Here is a 20,597-nt window from a genome sequence, read left to right on the forward strand (position 1 = left end):
AAGAATATGTACCAAAATTCCCCCTGGACTTTTCTCAAAATGCCTTTACAAAATGTAAAACATCTTTACAAAAGCTCTACTTCTGCGAATTCTAATAATATTTCAGTTAAGGTCCAAACTATATTTTAACAGTCCCATAAGTAGTTCAGATGTACACACATATCACACACATCAATACTAAGACTAAAAACTATAAACAAAAGCTGGTTCCATAATCAACCAGCATTTTCACTCTGAAGCTTCCATACCACATATTAAACTAACCTCCTAGGAAGCTTTCTAATCAAGAACACACAACACAAACATCAATCTTCCAAGTATCACCTAAAACTCTAAACACCACACCCTTTACAATACCTGCAAGTTGCTTACTGGCTTTGTTTTTGTTCACCATGAGTTAGTTAGATCTAGCCTCTTGGCAGAACTCAGAAAAATGAGTCACTCTATAGTTTAAACCTCAACTCTTAGTTTTCATAATGAACCTGCCAGAAAAGACTGATAAAAAGCATGAACTCAAGCTTTAGTTCAACTAGGACTTAACCAGAACCAGAACCAATCTGCTATACTGTAATATTTAGAGTCTATTCTTCCAAAACCAAGATTTAAGATTACAACTTTCCAATTATATCATAAACATTTATGAATCATTTCAAATGTAAGTATCCATGAAAAATTGTCATGCCCACCAAAATTTACACTTACCCATCTCTTCCTTTACTGACAATTTTTACTTCAAAATAATAAATCCCACAGGCTGCTGGTATTGGATGCGTGGCTCGAACAGATGCTGCATCTTTGGGGGTTTTACCATGACCTGCATGGGAAATAAGATGGAAAGTCGGAAATAAGATTTCCATGTGAAAATCTTAAACAATTCAAGAAAACAAGGCACTTGAACGAAACTTAATTTCAAGTAACTGAAGAGGTAATGAAACATTTATCATTACAATGAATCCAATATGCAAAACAGCAGAAGCCAGCCAAAGACCTCTTCATACTATCACTAGTTGAAGAGTTCAGAGTCTGAACACATGCAGACACCTACATACAGACATATACACCTAACTAAAAAACAAAAATAAAAAACAACAAGAAAACAGACAGAAGCTGGCAATGGTCCATCCATCAGAAATCTCAGAATGTGAGTCAAACCTCCTCCACCCTCAGAAGGACTGTTTGAGAAACGGTCTCGATCACTATTCAAGTGTTCTAGGTAGGTACATGTCACTCAGTGCAAAACTGTCATTTACCATCCTTCACAGACAGTGGAGTTTTCCATCTCAAAGTCACCATGGTTGCTCGACAATGAAACACTACTTTCAAGTAAAAAACTCTTATCATATGACATTCAATATACACAAATGAGGTATGTATCTCAGCATTCAGTTTACCAAATTACTAACATACACCTTATTTAAAAAGTTACATTGACAATTGCAATGCCAACCTAGTACATGTTCACTGGCCCAAAAGAATGAATTGAATGGACTCCTTTCTTCCCCTGGTGGTGGCAGTGGTGGTGGCAGCAGGGATTAAAGCTGGGCCTCTCCTTTTCCTTTCTATTATCATGAAAACAAATTTTCTTATTACTGTGAGCTTGTATGATAGACATTAAGAGGGAAGTGAGTATGTATGTGCACAACACTCGGGAGTCAGTTCTCTCCTTCCACTGTGAGTCCTAAGGACTGAACCCAGCTTATCAGACTTGCACTTATTTCACCAGACCACCATGAAACTTCTGATAACGGCAACAGACTCAGCCCCATGACCACAGAGAGCTAACAAGTTAGCTAGAAAGACAAAAATGGAAGCATCAAAATGCAGCCTCTTCCTCCACAGCCCAACGATTTTAACATCTGTACGCTGAGTAGCAAGAAAAAAAGTGCAAAATATGAGAAACAGTCACAAGATTATGTATGTTGATGGTGTCCATGTGTGAGACATGTGATCTCATAGAAGCCAGAGATCACCTCAGGTATTGTTCCAAAGGTGCTACCAACCTTGCTGAGAAAGAGTCTCAGTAGCCTAGAATTCAACAGCGTAGGATACGCTGATAGGTCAGGGATATGCCAATCTCTGCAATCCTGGGGCTGAGATTACAAGTGTATGCCACCATCTACACAGTTGGCTTTTGTAAATGTGGGTCCTGAGGATCAAACTCAAGACCTCATGCTTGTGTAGTATGCACTTTACCAACTGAGCTATCTCTCCAGCCCCATTATGTAACTACTTAATATACAGACATTTATTGAATTGTGGTAACAGTGAACTAACTAGCTTCTCAGTAAAATTTATTTAAATAATCAGGTTACCTGATAATACAAAAGTCATGCGAACTGAATGCATATTTAAAAATTAGACAGTCATAGTTAAGCCTTTTTTCTGTGAGTTAGCTGTTGGCCAGGGAGGTCTATATAGCCCCTATAACAATACAGGCTATTTGCCCTTGCTTTTAGTTGCCCACCAGAACTAGATGGCTAAGATCCTATTGCCAAAGACAAGCTTTAGTTACAGTACATAAATAACCAAGCTGAGCTAACTTCCTCCCTGATAACTAATGTTAAATAGTGCCAAAAGATGTTACATGGGCTGCTGGAGAAGTCATCAGCAGTCTTATTCAACTGTGGACACTATATGCTATACACTACTGACCTACCAGTAAAGTTATGCCTACTGGCACAATAAATACTAGAGGCATGATCAACCACTTTTTGCTTCAATTCGGGGTCAGTTCACATCTAGTTCTATAAACCTGACCGAAAGCCCATAGCTGAGGTCACAGGCTTTAGTAAAGAAGCTACTACTATTGTTTTGCTAAATGGACCATGATGTGCCTGACTTCTAAACGTTTATGTCTAGCCCATAAACTAGTGCTGCTGTCAGCTTTGGTCAAACAGCTTCTTTCCACAGTGGGTGGCAGTTACTGGTCCAAGTGTGGAGAATAAGTGACCACAGAATACTCAATCCTAAGTGAGCATCTGCAGTACCCTCTCCAAGACTCAGGGGACATCACAAAAGAGATATGGAGAAAATGTTCAGAGCCAGAGGATGGAGTGGAGTGTTGGGGAATGCTGTCTTCCAAGCATGGCACAGACAACGCTTGCATTCTCAGCTGACAAGATTATCTGCACAAGCTTGGATCTGTCAACACTGTGAAGGACCTACAGGTTATTAGGTGAGAGAGAGACACTTTCTTCAGGGGTGTAGCTACTAAGAAGTTGTTCTTGTTCCTGTAAATAACCTATCATCCAAGCTCTGTAACAAGTTTAATGAAACTCACTGTGTTAAATACACACACACACACACACACACACACAAGCACATGCATGCATGGTGGTGACAAGAGAGATTAGTTGGACAAAGAGGGGGGTTAGTGTGAGTATGAAGACTCTGACTGGAATTATTATCAATTATCAAATTATCGGGTTTTTTAAATAAATAGTAAATTTTGGCAGTGACTTAAGCTTTTTTTTTTTATTTTTCCATTCAATTATTTACACTTCCTTCCCTCCTCCCAATCCCCTCCCGTTCCCTCATACCCCCTCCTCCCTCTCCCACCCTGCTTGAGAGAGGGCAGGGAACCCTGCCCTGTGAGAAGTCCAAGGCCCTCCCCACTAAATTCAGGCCTAGGGAGCTGTGCATGCATATAGACTAGGGTCCCCAAAAGCCAGAACATGCCGTAAAAACAAGTCCCAGTGCCTTTATCAATGGCTTCTCAGTCAGCATCCACTGGCAGCCACAATCAGAGAGTCCGGTTTGATCACATGCTCATTCAGACCAGGTCCAGCTGGATTTGGTGAGCTCCCATTAGACTTAAGCTTATTTTAATTTACCAAAAAGTTTATACTAACAATGAATAAAATTTCTGGTGGTAGCCACAGCTTCTAGGAGTAATTTCAAGATTTAAGAAATAATTCAGTACTATAGGAAAAGCACTGTTTTGAGTGAATTGTTTTTAGTAATTCATTCAATATTCAAAATAATCCAAAGAAGGAAATACTAGGTAGTCTCATTTCACAACTAAGGACACAAAGTGAAATAAACCATGTCCATTTTAGAACCCTGCTGGTTACTGAGAATTCCAAGTCAGGATATGTGCTGCAATTTAAATTCAAGGAGCTTGAATTTAATCCAGCAAGAGCTCTGACCCCACATGAAAGATTTAAGGACACCGAGAATTCTGGGAATCACTCCACATTTATCCTTATCTATTCTTCCTACATCAAGGCAGACTAAAATGAGAACCAATACTGAAAGGCACACAACTTCCAGCAGTGATAGGAGCGTTTGTATGTAAGTTTCTCATTCAACATTTGTAACAGGTATTTTCTAACATCTTTTTTTAAAATTAAACTTTTATTGAGATATTTGTTCCAAATTGTTAGATTTATATTAAATCCATGCAGATTAAAATGTCATATATGTTCTCATTATTTAAAATATCCATAAGTTCTTCACAATCTTAAATCTTTAAATAGCCTTTGTTTATTATGCTTTTCCAAAACACTATAGAAAAGTTCTGTAAATGTGAAAATTAAAAGCATTTGTTTCACTATTAAATTTAAAAGTTACAGGGGGTTGGGAGTATAGTTCAGTGAGGAGCATTTGTCTAGGCCAGTGGTTCTCAACCTTTCTAATGCTGTGACCCTTTAATACAGTTCCTCATGTTGGGGTGATCCACAATCACAAAACTATTTCATTGTTACTTCATAACTATAATTTGGCTACATTTATGAATCATAATGTAAATATCTGATACACAGGCTATCTGATGTGCAAGTCCTGTGAAAGGTTCAATCAAAAAGTAGTTGAAAGCCACTGCCCTAGGCAATCCCCAGTTCCACTAAAACAAATAAAATGCAGGAGGTATTGGGGTGTCTCAGTTTATAGAGCACATGCCTAGCATACTCAAGGCCTAGGATCAATTCCCAGCGCAGAAAATAAAGAGATAAACAAAGAAAGCATAAATAATTTTTTTTAAAAAAAGTACCATCTCTTAGACAAGGTTGGTAATATCATATGCATAGGGCTTACCTCTAGCTATGTTCATCAAATGTAAGATTATTATTTCAAAGTCTATAGCTTTAAGAAAGAAAAGAGGGGGTGGGTGGAGCCAAGCCCAGTAGTACAAGTTTATCATTCCACTGAAGCAGGAAGATTTTCATTCAGTGCCTACTCAGACTAGAAAATGAATTCCAGGTCAACCTGATCTACCTGGTGAGATCCTAGCTCAAAACAAAATGTAAAAGGAGGCTGGGGAGACAGTGGCAGAGTGCCTGCCTAACATATGCAAGAAGGTCCTAAATTCAATCCCTGCTGGGGGATGAGATCGAGATGAGGACCACAGGCATCCCTCATTCTTTCTAAGAGTACAGATTTATGAGTCTCACTTTAAAAGATTTCTTTCAATCTTCTTAAAAAATGTTTAGGGACCGGCATGTCACGTATATGGGTACAGAAGAGTCACAGGGCACCTACGGAGGATCAGAGAACAACTTTGCTGAGTATGTTCTTTCCTTCCACTTTTGAGTAGGTTCCAGGAATCACGTTATGTAGAATGCCCCTTTGTATGCTATGATTATGCTTTATTACCATTAATAAAGAACCTGCTTTAGCTTGAGGCAAGGGAGAGACTACAGCTAGGCAGGAAATCCAAGCAAAGATAAAGGGAAAAAGAAGGCAAAGTAAGAGAGACACAGCCATCGGAGAAGCAAGATTTGAGGCAACAAGTCACAAGTCTCTTGGTAAAATATGGAATAATAGTAATGGGTTAAGTCGAAAGAGCTAGTTAATAATAAGCTTGAGCTAATAGGTCAAACAGTTTGTAATTAATATTAAGCCTCAGAGTGGTTATTCAGGAACTGGTGGGCGGGAGAGAAACCTCCAGTTACAATCACACTCAGGTCTTCAGGTTTCTTGACTAGTGCTTTTATCTACTGAGCCTTTGTGCTGATCCCCCAAACTTTAAAACTGGGTTGTTGTTTTGGGGGTTTTGTGTGTGTGTGTGTGTGTGTGTGTGTGTGTGTGCGCGCGCGCGCGCGCGTGCATGCACATGTGTGACAGGTTCTATGTAGCTCCGGCTATCTGTCTTGGGCCTCACTATGTAGACACAAACTCAGAGATCCGCCTGCCTCTGCCTCAAGTGCTGGGATTAAAGGCATATGTCAATATACCCTGCTAAATTTAAATCTTTGTAAATTCAAAATCCTCAATGCTAACGAGACATTTATAGCTCTAGAAGAAAATTAATATATTACTTATAAGTTTTAAAGTCAGCAAGATTAGCTCTTGTTAGATTGTATTCTAACAATCTGATGATTCCATTTAACTGAAATGGAATGTTGAATAAAGCCACACCACACTCATCTACTCTCCAATGAGCAGCCAGCCAACTAATACCTTTCTGGAAATAGTAGGTCCCTTAAGAGATACTACTGAAAAACTCCCTGCAAAGCCTCCTCCATTAGCCTAGAAGACACATTTGCTACAAACCTTGTTAGACTTGTCATTCGGATGCATCATCACCTCTTTTACTGCCCAGTCTTGTTAGCTCTGTTATAGTCACACAGCTAGTTTATCTGGGCACTAACTGAAAGGGAAAGTTTGTCTTCTCTTAGGCTGCTCAGTTCTTCCTCACTCCTTAGATATGAGCTCTATCTTTTCTGCCTCAAACACCAGCTAACTTCTCTGACTTGGTCTAACCTCGTTTTTTACACACACTCCCAATAACACGCCTCTCTCCTATATGATTCTAACATACTAGCACTTAACTGTGATTATCATGGGCTTCCTACTCCAACTGAAAGTACTCCTTCCTGGACCCACATTCTAGACTCTGGCACTTACAACTATTCCACCTCAGAATACTAAATTCTAACCAGTACTGTTCTACTAACAAAATACATTCCTTAAATACAAAATGGCTCACTTGCATTTAAATATGGGAATGGTGCTAGCATAATAAAAACACCACTTGGTCTACAGCACAGTTTTTTTCAATATACTAATAAATTTTAGAAGTTTAGCAATATGCAAAAGCCCTGAGTAGAAAGAGCTAGGATTCCTACAGAAGTATGTACAGTGCACAAAACCATCGGCAACAACGTAAGGCCACTAAGGTTTCCTCTGTGAGTGCAGACTCATGCATCTCACTTCCAGCACACATGTACAGCAGCATGAGAAGATAACAGTATGACAATTAGCATGAGAAAATTAGACCACAGTCACACAGGATGTGACTTTTATCAGCTAGAGTTCAGTATACAATTTACTTTGCCTTTACTTAGTCTTCATTAGTTTACAAAGTTACCGAGGTCACTTTCCCCTCTTCCCTGAGGTTATTTAAAACATGTGGTACCCAGTTAAGATTATTTTATCATGGTGGGTGTGGGGGTAAACATTTATAATCTCAGCACTTAGAAGGTAAAGACAGAAAATCAGGAGTTCAAAGTTGTTTTCAGCTACACAAAGTGAGCTCAAGGCCAGCGTGGGCTACTACATGAGACCCTATCACAGTGGTTCTCCACCTTTCTAATGTTGCAACCCTTTTTAACACAGTTTCTCAGGCTGTGGTGAACCACCCAAGCATAAAATTAACTTTCATTGTTACTTCATTAACTACAATTATGCTACTGTTATGAATCATAATGCAAATATCTGATATGCAAGACATCTGATATGTGACCCTGAAAGGGTTGTTTGACCCCAGGGGTCATGACCCATGGGTTGAGAATCATTCCCCTGTCAAAAAGAACAGCAGAGAGGTGAGTGAAAAGGAAGAAGGGAGGGGGAGGAAAATGAGGGTGGATAGAACCTAGACTACTTTGTCAAGCTGGGCCCAGTGGTGCTGGCCTGTCACCCAGCCACACAGAGTTCTGAAGGAGGAGGACTGCAACTCAACAACTACTCACCAGCATGAATTGAGATTCTACTTTTAAAAAAATGAATCACATTCTGCATTCTACACTGGGATTTTACCTGTCTCCTAAATGACTTTTTAACTCGAGTTCACTATAGTTCTTGGTATTACAAAGTTCTATGGTTTGCTTAAGACCATGTATCCACAACTATATAGTAACACACAAGGTGTTTTCATTGTCCTAAAAATACCCTCCATGCTTTATCTATTTGATCTCATTCCTTGGACAATCAGTTTTTTTTAACTGTCTCTACAGTTTTGCCCTTTATACTTAGACCTTTTTTTTTGTTGTTGTTCACTTGTTTTTTGGTTTTGGATTTTTTTTTTTTGAGACAGGGTTTCTCTGTGTATCTCTGGCTGTCCTCAAACTCACAGAGATCCACTTGCCTCTGCCTCCCTGAGAGCTGGAATTAAAGGCATGCACCACCACTGCCGGGCCTACTTAGTTAGACCTTTAAAACAGGTTGCTTTCACTTAGGAATACGTAGATCAAACTCATGCATGTCTATATGGACTGACAGCTCATTTCATTAGTGACTGATAACATTCCATGACAAACTTCTTACGTGTCTTGATCCTGTCACCATTACTTTAAGATATTTTGGTTGCTATCAATTTTAAAGACCATGAATAAATTTGCTGCAAACATTCAAAGGCAGGGCAGGGGGTGATCTTAGTGTATAGTCTTGCCTATCATGCTCAATTTGGAGGGAGGGAATTAATTCACATGCAAGTTTAAAGTTTCAGATGAGCTGAGTAAACATATAGTAAAAATATATTTGGTTCTGTCAGAAACTGCCAAACCATTTCCAAAGTGGCTGCATCATTTTGCATTCACTCACTAACAGTAACTTGAGTTTCTGTTATTAGGTATCCTCACCAACAACCGGCACACTGTCAGGCTTTTCATTTCAACTAAGCAGGTGTCAAGCACTTACACCTTAAAGAATGAAGTCCAAGACCCAGGATCTAAGCCTGCAGAGTCAGTCCCATGCTACAGTGGCACAAATGCTGGTGGGGACTAAACTAGGCTTGTGCATCACTGGTGTGTGACAGCTGCAGCTCGGCACTCTGCTGGCTCTTACCAAAGCGCACACTCTTAAGTGACTATGCCAGCCCCAAACTCCCGGGATCCTGTTATTTTTAAGCATAGTTGAGTGGAAAATAGGGTTTTCTCAGCAATGTATTTATGTCACTGAAGCAGAAAAGCCTATTGTCTTCTTACACAACACACTTTCTGAAGACCTCACTTCTAAACTTTATCTAATTCTCTGAATCTTTCCTTGGGGTTTTCTTTTCTTTCCTTCCTCTTCCTCCAGGACAAGCTGACATGGGAATCTCTTCAAAGGCTAAGACTATCCTTCCACCACTCCAACCAGGAAAGCTACAGCATTGGCCTTTTATCCACCTTCCCTGCTACCACCCTAGCAGTCAGCCTCTGCTGAGAGGTCTAACTACGAGGCAAACGAACACTGCTACAAACTCAGAATTCACCTGGCCTTTCCCAGGTTACTAACAACATGTTCAGAAATCTCCCTCCAGTCAACCTGTTCCAATTATTACAAAAGGCTCATCCACATCTTCTTCATTCACGGCAGAGTAAGTTCAGGGAGTCTATTTTGTGAAGAAAATGGGAGGCCATGAGATGTGGTAATAGTCAGCTCTCCTTCTGCTATTCCAAAGTGACCTGTGTACACACCAATTTAAGAATGCCACTACGACTGCAGGATCAGATCAGAAGGTTTTCTCCTCTCCAGGACCAGTCAACCACCTGTGCTTTGCACGCTCCTCCCAGCTTGACTCCATCAGTCTGCAAGCTAAATAAATACCTTCAGCCATTTTCTTTTTAGTTTCACCTCAACCTTTAAGAGCATAATATCCCTAAAATGTATACACTTTTCTCACAAAGTTCCGTGTCTCTGTGTTAAAAATCATTGTCAGTATTGTATTAAGGCTGGCAGTGAATAATTTTTTTATTTTAAAGTAATAAAAAGGCTTACTGTTATCAATTTTATTTGTTAAATTTTTATAATTATCAAGACACCAAACCGTGAATTAAGATCACAGTCTCACACTTCAGCTTTACCCACCAACTAAATGAAGATTGACTTGGAAATGATACAACTGTTCCAAACAGTACTTTCAGATTTTAAGAAGTCTTGACTATGTGGAATCTTCATCTATCCTGATATCAGAATCTAGCCCTCAGCTAAAATGTAACCAATTACCAGTCATTAAAATCAGACAACACTCAGGAGGCAGAGGCAGGCAGATCTCTGTGAGTTCGAGGACAACCTGATCTATAAGAGCTAGTTCCAGGACAGACTCCAAAGCTACAGGGTTTAAAAAACAAAATAATAATAATAATAATCAAACAAAAAAAACAGATTTCTTTCCCCTTAATTTTTCTCAAGTGTGCTCTATTGCCGTATCCTCTCTACTTGGACCCTTCCACACTTACTGCTTCAATCCCTGCCACCTGGGTTTTGTTTCTATCATGAACCCAAAACATTCTCTCGAAGGCTACAATAATCTTATTCCAAATTCAGTAATAAACTGTCCAGGCCTTTTCCATACACACTACACTATACACACACTAGGGCCTTTTCCACCTTTCTCATTTCCCCTGCTCATTTCCTGTGACACTACTCTCTTTCCACTCAGGCTCCTGGAAATGGTTTGTTCCTGGGCCCCCATCCGCCTTTTAATGATGCAGTACATGTTCTGCCCCTGCCATGGTTTTCTCACTCCATACACTCCAACACTTTCAGTTTCAACTAGCACCACAAGATGAGTCCTTAAATAGTCCTAACAGAGAGTCCTCTCTCTTCCCAAGCTTCAGGTGACTTACATACCCTTCCTTGAAGACAGGACTCAGACTATGCTGTTGCTACTTCAGCTTGCATTTTATAATTACTCCCAATCCAAACTAACTCAACACAGCTGTGAGGGGTTTGAGTAGATAGAACTATCCCTCACAGGCACATATGTTTGAAATTGGTTCCCACTGTTAGAGCAATCTGGGAAAGCTGTGGAACCTTTAAGAGGTGGCATCCACTGAGCTGGAAAAAATGAGTGGCTGGGGGCAGAAGAGAGGCCATCTCCAGCTCTATTTCAGTCTAACTGCAGTCTATTTCCCGATCCACAGTGATGTAAGCAAATAGCCTTCCACGCCTGGCCTTCCCCACTGTAGAGGACTACCTCCCCTCTCAAGAGTGAACAGAGTAAGTCAACCCTACCCCATGGGACTTCTGCCAGTTATTTTGTCACAGTGATGAGAAAGGTAACTAATCTAACATCGCCAGTACCCCATCTGAAGACTATCAGCTCACGGAGCAACAGCCCATGAAAAGCTCTTTCCAATAAACTAAGATAATAATTAGCCCAGCAGACACCATAGGGCCCAGAACTTCAAATGGGGAAGAAAAGATAATGGGAGAGATTCTGCAGCTGCAGTTGGGTCTCAACTACAATGGATTTCCACTGTTGATCACTAAAAAGACCCTTGAGTCTGCTCCTCTTTAGGGCTTTTCCCCTTTCTAGCATCTCCTGGTTTCCATTAAGATCTCAGATTAAAGTTCCCACTTCTGGGACCTAGCATGGTGGCATACAACTTTAATCCCAGTATTCAGAAGGATAAGAGGCAGGTGGATCTCTATGAGTTCCAGGCCAGACTGGTCTACATAGGAAGCTCCTATTTCAGAAACAAAATGTTCCCATTTTCACCTACCCCAAAGATATTGTGATATAGCACTAACATCTTCCAACCTATTTGACTCAAGGTTTACTTTAAGATCTCAACAGAGTTAGAAAAAAATGAGAGCTAGGGCTTAGGCCTTGGTTTTTCCATTATCCTTGATTTCTCCATTATTCCTCCTATCTCTACTACCTTTAAACTCTCACTATATATGTATATGGCTCTTCTCTGCCCCTTCCACTGATCAAGACATTAAAGTAACAGTTTCCTAAAGAAATTGAATTTGTTTTTGTCTTATACACTTGGATCTATATTTCAATCAGTTGTAAGGTCTGACAAAAATAACAATGTGATCCCGGCACTTTCTATTTAAAATCTGATGATTCTCCAGCTCCTACAAAATAAGATCTCTAAGCCTTTACTCTCATCTCTTAAGTTTTACCACTGAGCTTAACTTCTCAAAGAAACTACTCATGACTGAATCTCGAATTCTGTGGTTTTTCAACCTCAGAGGTTCGAATGACCATTTCACAAGGGTCTCTTGTCAGAGATCCTGTGTATCAGATATTTACATTATGATTCTTAACAGTAACACAATTACAGTTACGAAGTAGCAATGAAATAAGTTTATGCTTGATGGACTCCCCCACACAACATGAAGAATTGTACTGAAGGGTCACAGCATTAGGAAGGTTAAGAATCACTGCACCCCTTCCCAGGGTCAGCCTAAGTTAGATGCTCCTGTCTTCCACAGTATCCTCTAACATTTCCTTACTACTCCATTTTACGTTCTTTCTGCGAGGTCAAAGACAGTATTTTAGTCATCTTTAAGCCCAGAAACCAGTGCCAAGTAAGCATGTAGAAAGGAAACGAAGGCCTAAATGAAAGAGTGAGTGAGTAAACACGGCATCACAAACCAGAGTTTTCTGCTCCATGGCAACTGCTCAATTATCATTACTGCTATCTAGTTTTTTTTTTTTTCTGAGTATAATTATTAAATTCAACCAAAGCCAATTTATCAAAACCTTAGCAAAGAGATTCCCAGGGAAAACTCAGTTCGCTTTTATTCTTTGATTCTTTGTTTTAATACAAGATCTTGCTATGAAGGTTGGGTTGGCCTAGAACTCCTACCTCTATCTCTCACATATCCTGAGATTACAGAGTTTACCACCATGCCCAGCAAAATTCCTTGATTTAAAGATCTCTTAAATCGCCCTGTGAGAATGACAGTTAATCTTCCTTTATCACTTTTTACTCTTATTTTATGATCTCTCACTGATCCTGGAACTGACTGTTCTCTGATTAACAAGCCCCCAAGATACACCTGTGTCCATATTCCCCCCTACACACACCCCAGGAGTTTCAGGCACACAATGACACACCCCGCTTTCTCGGGAGTGGTGAGGATTCGAACTCTGGTCCTCATGCTTATATAGCAAGCACTTTACCATCTTCTCAGCACCGTATAATCCTTAATAGGCCTTTGTCCTTGTAAGCAAACATTTGTTAAAATACTTGTTCAGACTTAAGGAAAACAAGGTCAGCAAGACGGCTCAGTGAATAGGAGTGCTGCTCACAATCTAAATTCGATCCCTCAGCTCCCACAAGATAGAAAGAGAACAAACTTTGGAGGCTGTCCTGAGACCTTAACAAGTACATGTCCACAACACACAATCACACACAAGCCTGCATGCACACACATAAATAAAAAAGTATTAAGAAAAAATACAAAAATTATGAGCAATTATATAAAAATTAATAACTTCAGGGACTTGGTTCAGCAATTCAAGAGAACTTAATGCTTTTCTAGGACCTAAGTTTGGTTCCTAGCACCCACACCAGGTGGCTCACAACTACCAGTAACTCACTCCAACTCCAGGGTCTCAAATGCCCTCTTCTGGACACCAAGGCACATGCATTCAGGCATACATACCTCCCTACCCCCATACCCTACTTAAAGATTTGAAAGCTGCTTCAATTAAAAGGTACAATTCACTATTCCATCACTTCCTCAAATTCAAGTTTCAGTTCTCTGGCGTCCGTATGGAGCATTTTAAGTTAGGAGTATCAAGGAGTTTCAACTTTTCTGAAGCATTATTGCATTTCAGTTACCTTTTCCCCTAGAGGGAAGTACCTTTGAGCACAAATGTCTTTTAGAAATGTGAAATTAGCTCACACAAATGGAATGAAGTAGTAAGAAAGACCACAAAATTTGGAATCAGCAAAAACTTTTAAATTTTCTTTAAATTTTTAAAAATTTACTTTCTATGTAAAAGTGTTTTGCCTGTATGCATGGATGTGTTCCTGATGCCCAAAAAGGTAAGAAGAGGGCATCAGATTCCTTGAAACTGTAGTTATTTATGGATGGTTATGAACCACCATGTGGGTGCTAGGAATTGAATCCAAGTCCTCTGCAAGCTCAACAAGTGCTCTTAACAGCTGAGTCATCTCTTCAGGCCCAGAAAACTAATTTTTAATCCTGACTTGTGACTGAAAAAAAATCTATCCTTCAGGTGCTCCCATTTCCAGATCTACTTGTCTCTGTAAAGTATCCTACTGGTGATAGCGCACATGTTATCTGAACCCAATTTTCACTGAATGTTTCTTTAATAATCATTAAAAATAAAATAAAGTTATAATTATGTCTAAACCTGTCAGCTTAAAATTCAGTCAATATCAACAATTTTTGAAATAAGAGGTCCATCTCGATAACAAATGTGTGATTGTTAAGTAAAAAGCCTCAAAATTTTTCATATAAAGCCAGCAAGGTGGCTCACTGGGTAAAGACTCCTGCCAACAAGTCTGACAACCGGAACCTAGGACCCACATGGTGGAAATAGAGAACCTACTCCTAAAACTTGTCCTCTGAGCTCCACATGTGCACTGTGGAGCACCCGAGCACCCCATTCACCCTCCACCCCCCCAAACACACAAAGAAAAAACTTAACATACACTATTCTACACACACAGGGACTCTTCTGCAACTCAATTCATTTTATCTAGGTATCTGTCATTATTGACATGGGATCTTTAGGTCACTAAAGAAACTATTTCTATAATCAGCAATTCTGACTTAGCAAACATTTGTTCAGAGAAAAAGAAATCAAGATCATTATTCTTGGAAAACAAATATGATTAATCTTTTAAAATTCTGTAATACAGAAAAATGTCAACAGAATATCAATTTCGTGTTAAAAAAAATTAAGGCAGTACAAGAATACATTACATAAAACATCTATTCTTATTTGTGACTTTTAAATTTTATTATTCACTACCTACAACACTTCCTTTTTGCTACCAAGTCAAAGTTGCCCAGAATACTTGGTTTCCTCTCACAAGACACACAGGAAAAATAGTAACAGAAAACACACAGACTTTAAAATAATAAGACTAGATGAAGGTTTCGAAAAGAGACACCGTCTTTTTAACATGGGGAAATGAGAAACAAAGAGATTAAAAAAAAATGACAACAACAAATCTGCTCTTCCAGAATGAATGGTTTATGTTTATAAAACAGAGAGGTTTCCAGAAAGTGAATCTCCGTGTTACACAACAGAAAGTAATAAAAAGGCCAACAGGAAAAAATAATTGCGACAACAGTGCCATAATAGTCAAACCTCAACCACATAAACACACACTGGCCCAGATAATTAATTTTACATAAAAGAAGTAAATACAACTAATCAAGGCATGGTATAATGTTAAATAAAGCCATAATCGTGAGTCTTAAGCTACCATGGAAATGTCCTTAGGGACTATGTAGCCCAACTCCCACATCACTCAGAAGAAACTGAGGCTCTCTCATTTAATATACCTAATATTATCAGTGCCTGCCAGGACACAGGAAACCTATGGTTCTTTGTTCACTAATCTCCCCTACATACAGTCTCTGCTTTTAAAAGCTTATTATTGACCATAAACCACAGAGTTAAAATGATAAAAGTTTTGTCAAATCTAACAAAAGCATTCTGACAGGCAAAACAGAAGTAAACACTTCGTAACATAGCACTCACTGTTCACACAAATTTAAAAACAAAATTAAGTAATAATTCAGGAAGAAATCAACAAAATGTCCTAACTAAAGGAGAAAAAAAAACCTTCGGTATTTTGAAATTTTCAGTCACTTAGATCAAGGAACATAACGTTCGAAATAGTAAGCACTTTTTTGGACCTATGGCAAGAATAAAAAGGAATGTTCAACAAGGCCTATCTTTGTGTAGTCTTTACAGCCAAATCATTCAGCAGATTTCTGCTGCCATACTCCTTTCCAATTAAATAGTAGCAGATTTATTAAGATTCTTATCAAACCCAGTTCTGAATTCTTCCTGAATCTTATCGCAAGGTTGTTTATATCCTTTTACGTGCTTGTCACTAAGATCCGAAGATCTTTCCTTTAGAGCCAATCAAAAGGAACCTGCTCGGCATGTAAAAGCTCCGGCTTTTAGGTTTAGGGCCTGAAACACAGAATGTGCTTCCAAACTGACATTTATTTTTACCCCTTCCACGGGGTAAACTTGACGTATGCCATCAATCTGAGCTACAATTCAAAAAACCCCTACTGCTATTTACAATTTCCTACACAACCGATTTGCTTAAAGCTTTGTTTTAACCAAGGAAAAGTGGGGATGGGAGGAGCAGAAGCCAAAGGTGCTTAGGTTGCTAACTGCAGGTGCAAAATAGAAGCCAATTTTCTTCAGAATGCTAAATAACATGTTTGAAAACCCTTGTTTTCAACAAAACTTCATGGAACATCAACCCGGAAACACAGGGCATTTCCCACCCGGAGGGGCGGGTTTCTTCTCCCCGAAGAAAACAGCGAATCCTAAGGTTTCCCTCTCGCCCTCCCGGTTGCTTCCAATAAGGTGCAATGATGGCCAACTTGGGCCCCTTGTCCTTTTGTCCCCCTAGACAATCTCTGGCCTAATTTGGGACAAATCCGCCACAGATCACGCCTCCCTCCCCCTTCCTGTGTATCTCTGCACTCCCTTAATTAGAAACTGTACCTCGGAATCGTGCCTCTCACCCCCGCTGCGTAAGAGGAGATCGCCTGACCCTCCACCTGGAGAACAATGTAACCCAACTCCGGCCCGTAGATTTATCTCGGGGAAATCGGAAGGTGCGAGGTGTCCCGTCATCCCGGATTCCCCTCAAAGCGCCCAGCTCCCGGCCTAGGAATCCCACCTCCTCCCCACCTGGGGGACCCACTCTCACCTTCCCTCGCCCAGAGCCTCGCCCCGCACCGTCGGATCTCTCCGCGGGACCCCGCGCCCCGTACCTTTGTAGTGCACCCGCAGGTTGTTCTGCGAGAGGCCGATGTAGCTGAACTTGTCCTTCGGGCTCCAGGACCGGGGCAACGGCGTCTCCTGCTCGTCCACGGCCGGGTAGAGGCGCTTCAGTCGCCGCTGCAGTTCCTTCTCCTGCTCATTGAGGGCCGAGTCGCCGTGAGGAAAGGGGGCCGCGGCGCTGCTGCTCGCCGCCAGGCCCGGGACCGGGACGCTTGAGGCCGACCCGGGGCCCGCAGCCAGGCCGGGCGGCGCGCTGGCGGGGGCGGCCGCCGAGGCGGGGGGCGGCGGCGCGGCGGTGGCCGGGGGCGGCGGCGGCGGCGGATGGAGCAGCAGGGCGGCCGCCGCGGCCCCCAAGCCTCCGCCGGGCGAGCCGGCCGGAGAGGAGCCGGCGCTGGCGGCCGCGGGCGCGGGTCCGCCCGGGGCCCCGGCGGCGGGCGGCGGCGGCTGCTGTTGCGGCGGTGGCGGCGGAGGCTGCCCGGACATCCCGGTCGCGACTCAGTCTGCGGCGGCTCCACTCGTCCCTGCTTCCTCCTGCTCCTTCCCGGGGGCGCTGTGGCTGCGGCCGCCGGCACCAGGCGCCCAGTGTCCGCCCGCCCCGGAAGCAGGCGGCGGGCCGCGCGGCCCGGCGGAGCGCGGCGGTTGAGGCGACCGGCCGCGGGCGGGCGGGCGAGCGGGCAGGCAGGCGAAAGAGCGTTAGCCCGGAGCTGGCAGGCGCGAGGCCCGGGGGGCGACGCGATGAGACGGCGAGAGACGCGGACGGGCAGACGGACTGGCGGGCGCGCGGCCCGGGGCGACGCGGTGAAGCACGGAGGCTGCGAAGGGTGCGGGCGGCCGCGGCGGCCGCTGCTCTCGCGGCTGTTTCCCGGCGGGCGGGCGGGCGGGCGGCGCGAGACGCTGCGCGCGGGCGGCACCAGGCGAAGGGGCGGGCCGCAGCGCGAGGGGCGGGCCGGGTGCGCGCGCGACGGCTTTCTCGGCGGCCTAGGGCTGGCGGGCGCGGGCACGGGGCTCCGGTGGCCGCGGGACCCTCGCCCCGCCGGTCGCAAGCCCGCACTTCTTGTCGTGTTGTCGCCCCCCCACCTCAGCCGCGGGGAGCTCGCGTCGCGCCCAGGCGAGAGCAATCGAGCTCCGCTGGGCGGCCGGGAGCTGAGCCCCGGGTTCCTAACGCCTAAACGCTAGCGGGTCAATAAAGGGCCCCTAGAAATCATTTCTGAAGGCGAAGTCTCTCGCTTCAAATAGTGACTCTCTCACTAATTAATTAATTAGTTAATTTATGAGGAGTCCGAGCGAACTTAATGGAGGGAAAGCCACGTCAGGAACACCAGTCAAGATCAGCGGATCGTCAAAGGGCAGGGACGCGAACTGCGTGTGCATTTAGGAAGAGCTCCTGGAGACGTCAAAACATTTTCTAGGATTATTCATTCTCATCCTAGGCCTCTTTGTTAGATAGCAGAGATTATGCCCATGTTTTAACATTATTTACTGGGGTCAGCAGAGTTGGGTTTTGGGCTTTGTTTTTAAGGGACTTCCTACTTTGCAATTCTCAGTAGAGTGCTTGGTCAACTCATTTGGCACAATTTGCCAAGTGTTGCTCTCTGACCCCGCATAGCGTTACTAGTCTGTGTTCACCACGTCCCTTTGTTTAGCTTACCCTTTCCTTAGCGGCCAAAATCAGACTTCACACATGTCAGCTACACGATACAGATTCTGTTTGCTTCCCGAGATGATGGCAATCATGATAGTAATCATTGGGCCATATAAGCACGGAATGTTCGGCTGAATGGAGAACTAGTTATATTGTTTTTGAAGAGCATGGGTCAATGGTGATTTAATTGAAGACTCCCATAGTGCCTGGCCAGAACTAGCTGTCATTCTGCCTAATTTCCATCTCTAGTTACCCACACTAGACATTCCATTGTTCTTTATTTAAAAACATCACGTAACTCTAACCTAAAGTCTGAATTCAAGTCACAGCATGCTTCATGAGACCGTTGAATTTAAAGCACACTGAAACTTTCATTTATATAAAATAGCAATGAGTTCAAGGGAAGCCATGTTCTTCTACATGTTGGTAGCCAAAATAGAACATATGGGCTCCAAGTCTCTTCAAACTTTCTTGAAAGAGTCATCAAGATTTTACTCATGAAAGGTACTAATTTTTTTTTGTCAGAACTTTTTACATGTCCTAGGCATTGCTAAGGGAATAAAACTCTCTAAAACCTTGTTGGAAGCTGTTTTTCTTGGAGGGACTGGTGTCCTCCAGGCAGCCTCAAAAATCAGTGAAATGTGAGAGGTCGCTGTAAAATGCCACTTTCTCACAGAAGCAGAGGAGAACATTGGTGATACCAGTTTGGTAGATATTTATGGGCACAAAACTAACTACACAGTTGAGCCAACCAGACTAAGCAGATGGCCCAGTTGGTAGAGTGCTTGCTGTACAAGTACAAAGACCTGAGTTCAAGCCCCAACACCTACATAAAAAAAAAAAGTGGGATGTGGAGGCCCACACTTGTAATCACAGGGGAGAGGTAGAAACAAGAGGGTCCTTGGCATTCAATGACCAGCAAATCTAGCCTATAGCATGAGTTCCAGGACAATAAGAGGCCCCATTTCAAAAACTAAGGTGGACAATTCCTGAGGAAAAGGACCTGAAGTTGATGTCTGGTCTATTTGTTTGGGAGTACACATACGTACACCCTAAATAAGTAAGCAGATAATAAAAAGTAGAAGCCAAACAACGAAAGCCAAGTGTGAAAATATTAATAGGAGGTAAACATATAGAGCAAAAGGAATGCCCAACATGAACAGACTAGCTGAAGAAATTATCCATGTGCCCCTTAATGGGGTTATGGATACAGGAGCCCATACTGCATATCTGTACTATTCTTCTTTCTGAAAAACCTCCCTTTCTGGCTGTGGAATGGCTCAGAGAGCCAAGCACTTAGACAGAGGCACCACTCCCCACCCCTTTCATGCTAGTCGGTGGATCTCAGGCCCAATTTCAGACACTCCCTGGAGGCTGCCTCCACAGGCAGAGGCTTAAACAAAGATTTTATGGCCTTTTTAAATCGTGGTTTTACCGACACAGAAAAATGACTATGATGTGCTAAATGAAAAGAGGCTATCCAATAATTATAGCACCGTCCAAATCATTACCAAAAGACATGAAAGAACATCATAAAATGTTTCAATGATAGACAATTAAAATGTATAATTAAAAGTAAATTATTACAAAATATTATAATCCTAATAGGCAACTGGTAAAAATCCATTAGCCATGAACTTGATCACTCTTCTTGGGCCTAGAGTATTCCATCTTTATCATATATTACTACAATATTTCTGTTCATCCACATCTACTGAGTTTCTCAGGAACAAGAGCCAAATCTGGTTATCCTAAGCAGGCCGAGAACCTAATGGAAAAAAAAAAAAATTGGATGGGTCTCAGAATTGATCAGAAATCTGGACAACCAGGGAAACAAAGGTCAAGAAGACTAGGCCCAGGTCCTGAACGGACACAGAAGTCACCCCCAAACATGACCACTCTCTGCTCTCTGATTTCTGATCCTTCTTATCTCCACACCACCCATCCGATACATTTCAAAGCTGGCGAGCACACATCTCCGGCCCACGCCAGCAACTGCCAATAGACAAACAGACAGCTTAATCCAAGTGTCATAGGTATGCTAGCTTAATAGGG

General features: G+C 42.3%; 1 protein-coding gene across 1 annotated transcript in view; it reads right to left on the reverse strand.

Moving 5' to 3' along the window:
* The window catches only part of Ranbp9 (RAN binding protein 9), an 81,854-nt gene extending 64,352 nt beyond the window's left edge, over nt 1-17,502 (reverse strand). Inside the window, exons 1-2 of the mRNA XM_048417438.3 lie at nt 16,891-17,502; nt 703-814 (exon numbers count right to left, since the gene is read on the reverse strand). Coding sequence (XP_048273395.3) covers nt 703-814; nt 16,891-17,383 — 605 coding nt within the window. The 5' untranslated portion in view covers nt 17,384-17,502. The remainder of the gene's footprint in view (nt 1-702; nt 815-16,890) is intronic.
* Nucleotides 17,503-20,597: the final 3,095 nt, after the last annotated feature.

This window comes from Myodes glareolus, chromosome 14 (assembly GCF_982192425.1).
Source record: "Myodes glareolus chromosome 14, mMyoGla1.1, whole genome shotgun sequence".
NCBI lineage: Eukaryota > Metazoa > Chordata > Mammalia > Rodentia > Cricetidae > Myodes > Myodes glareolus.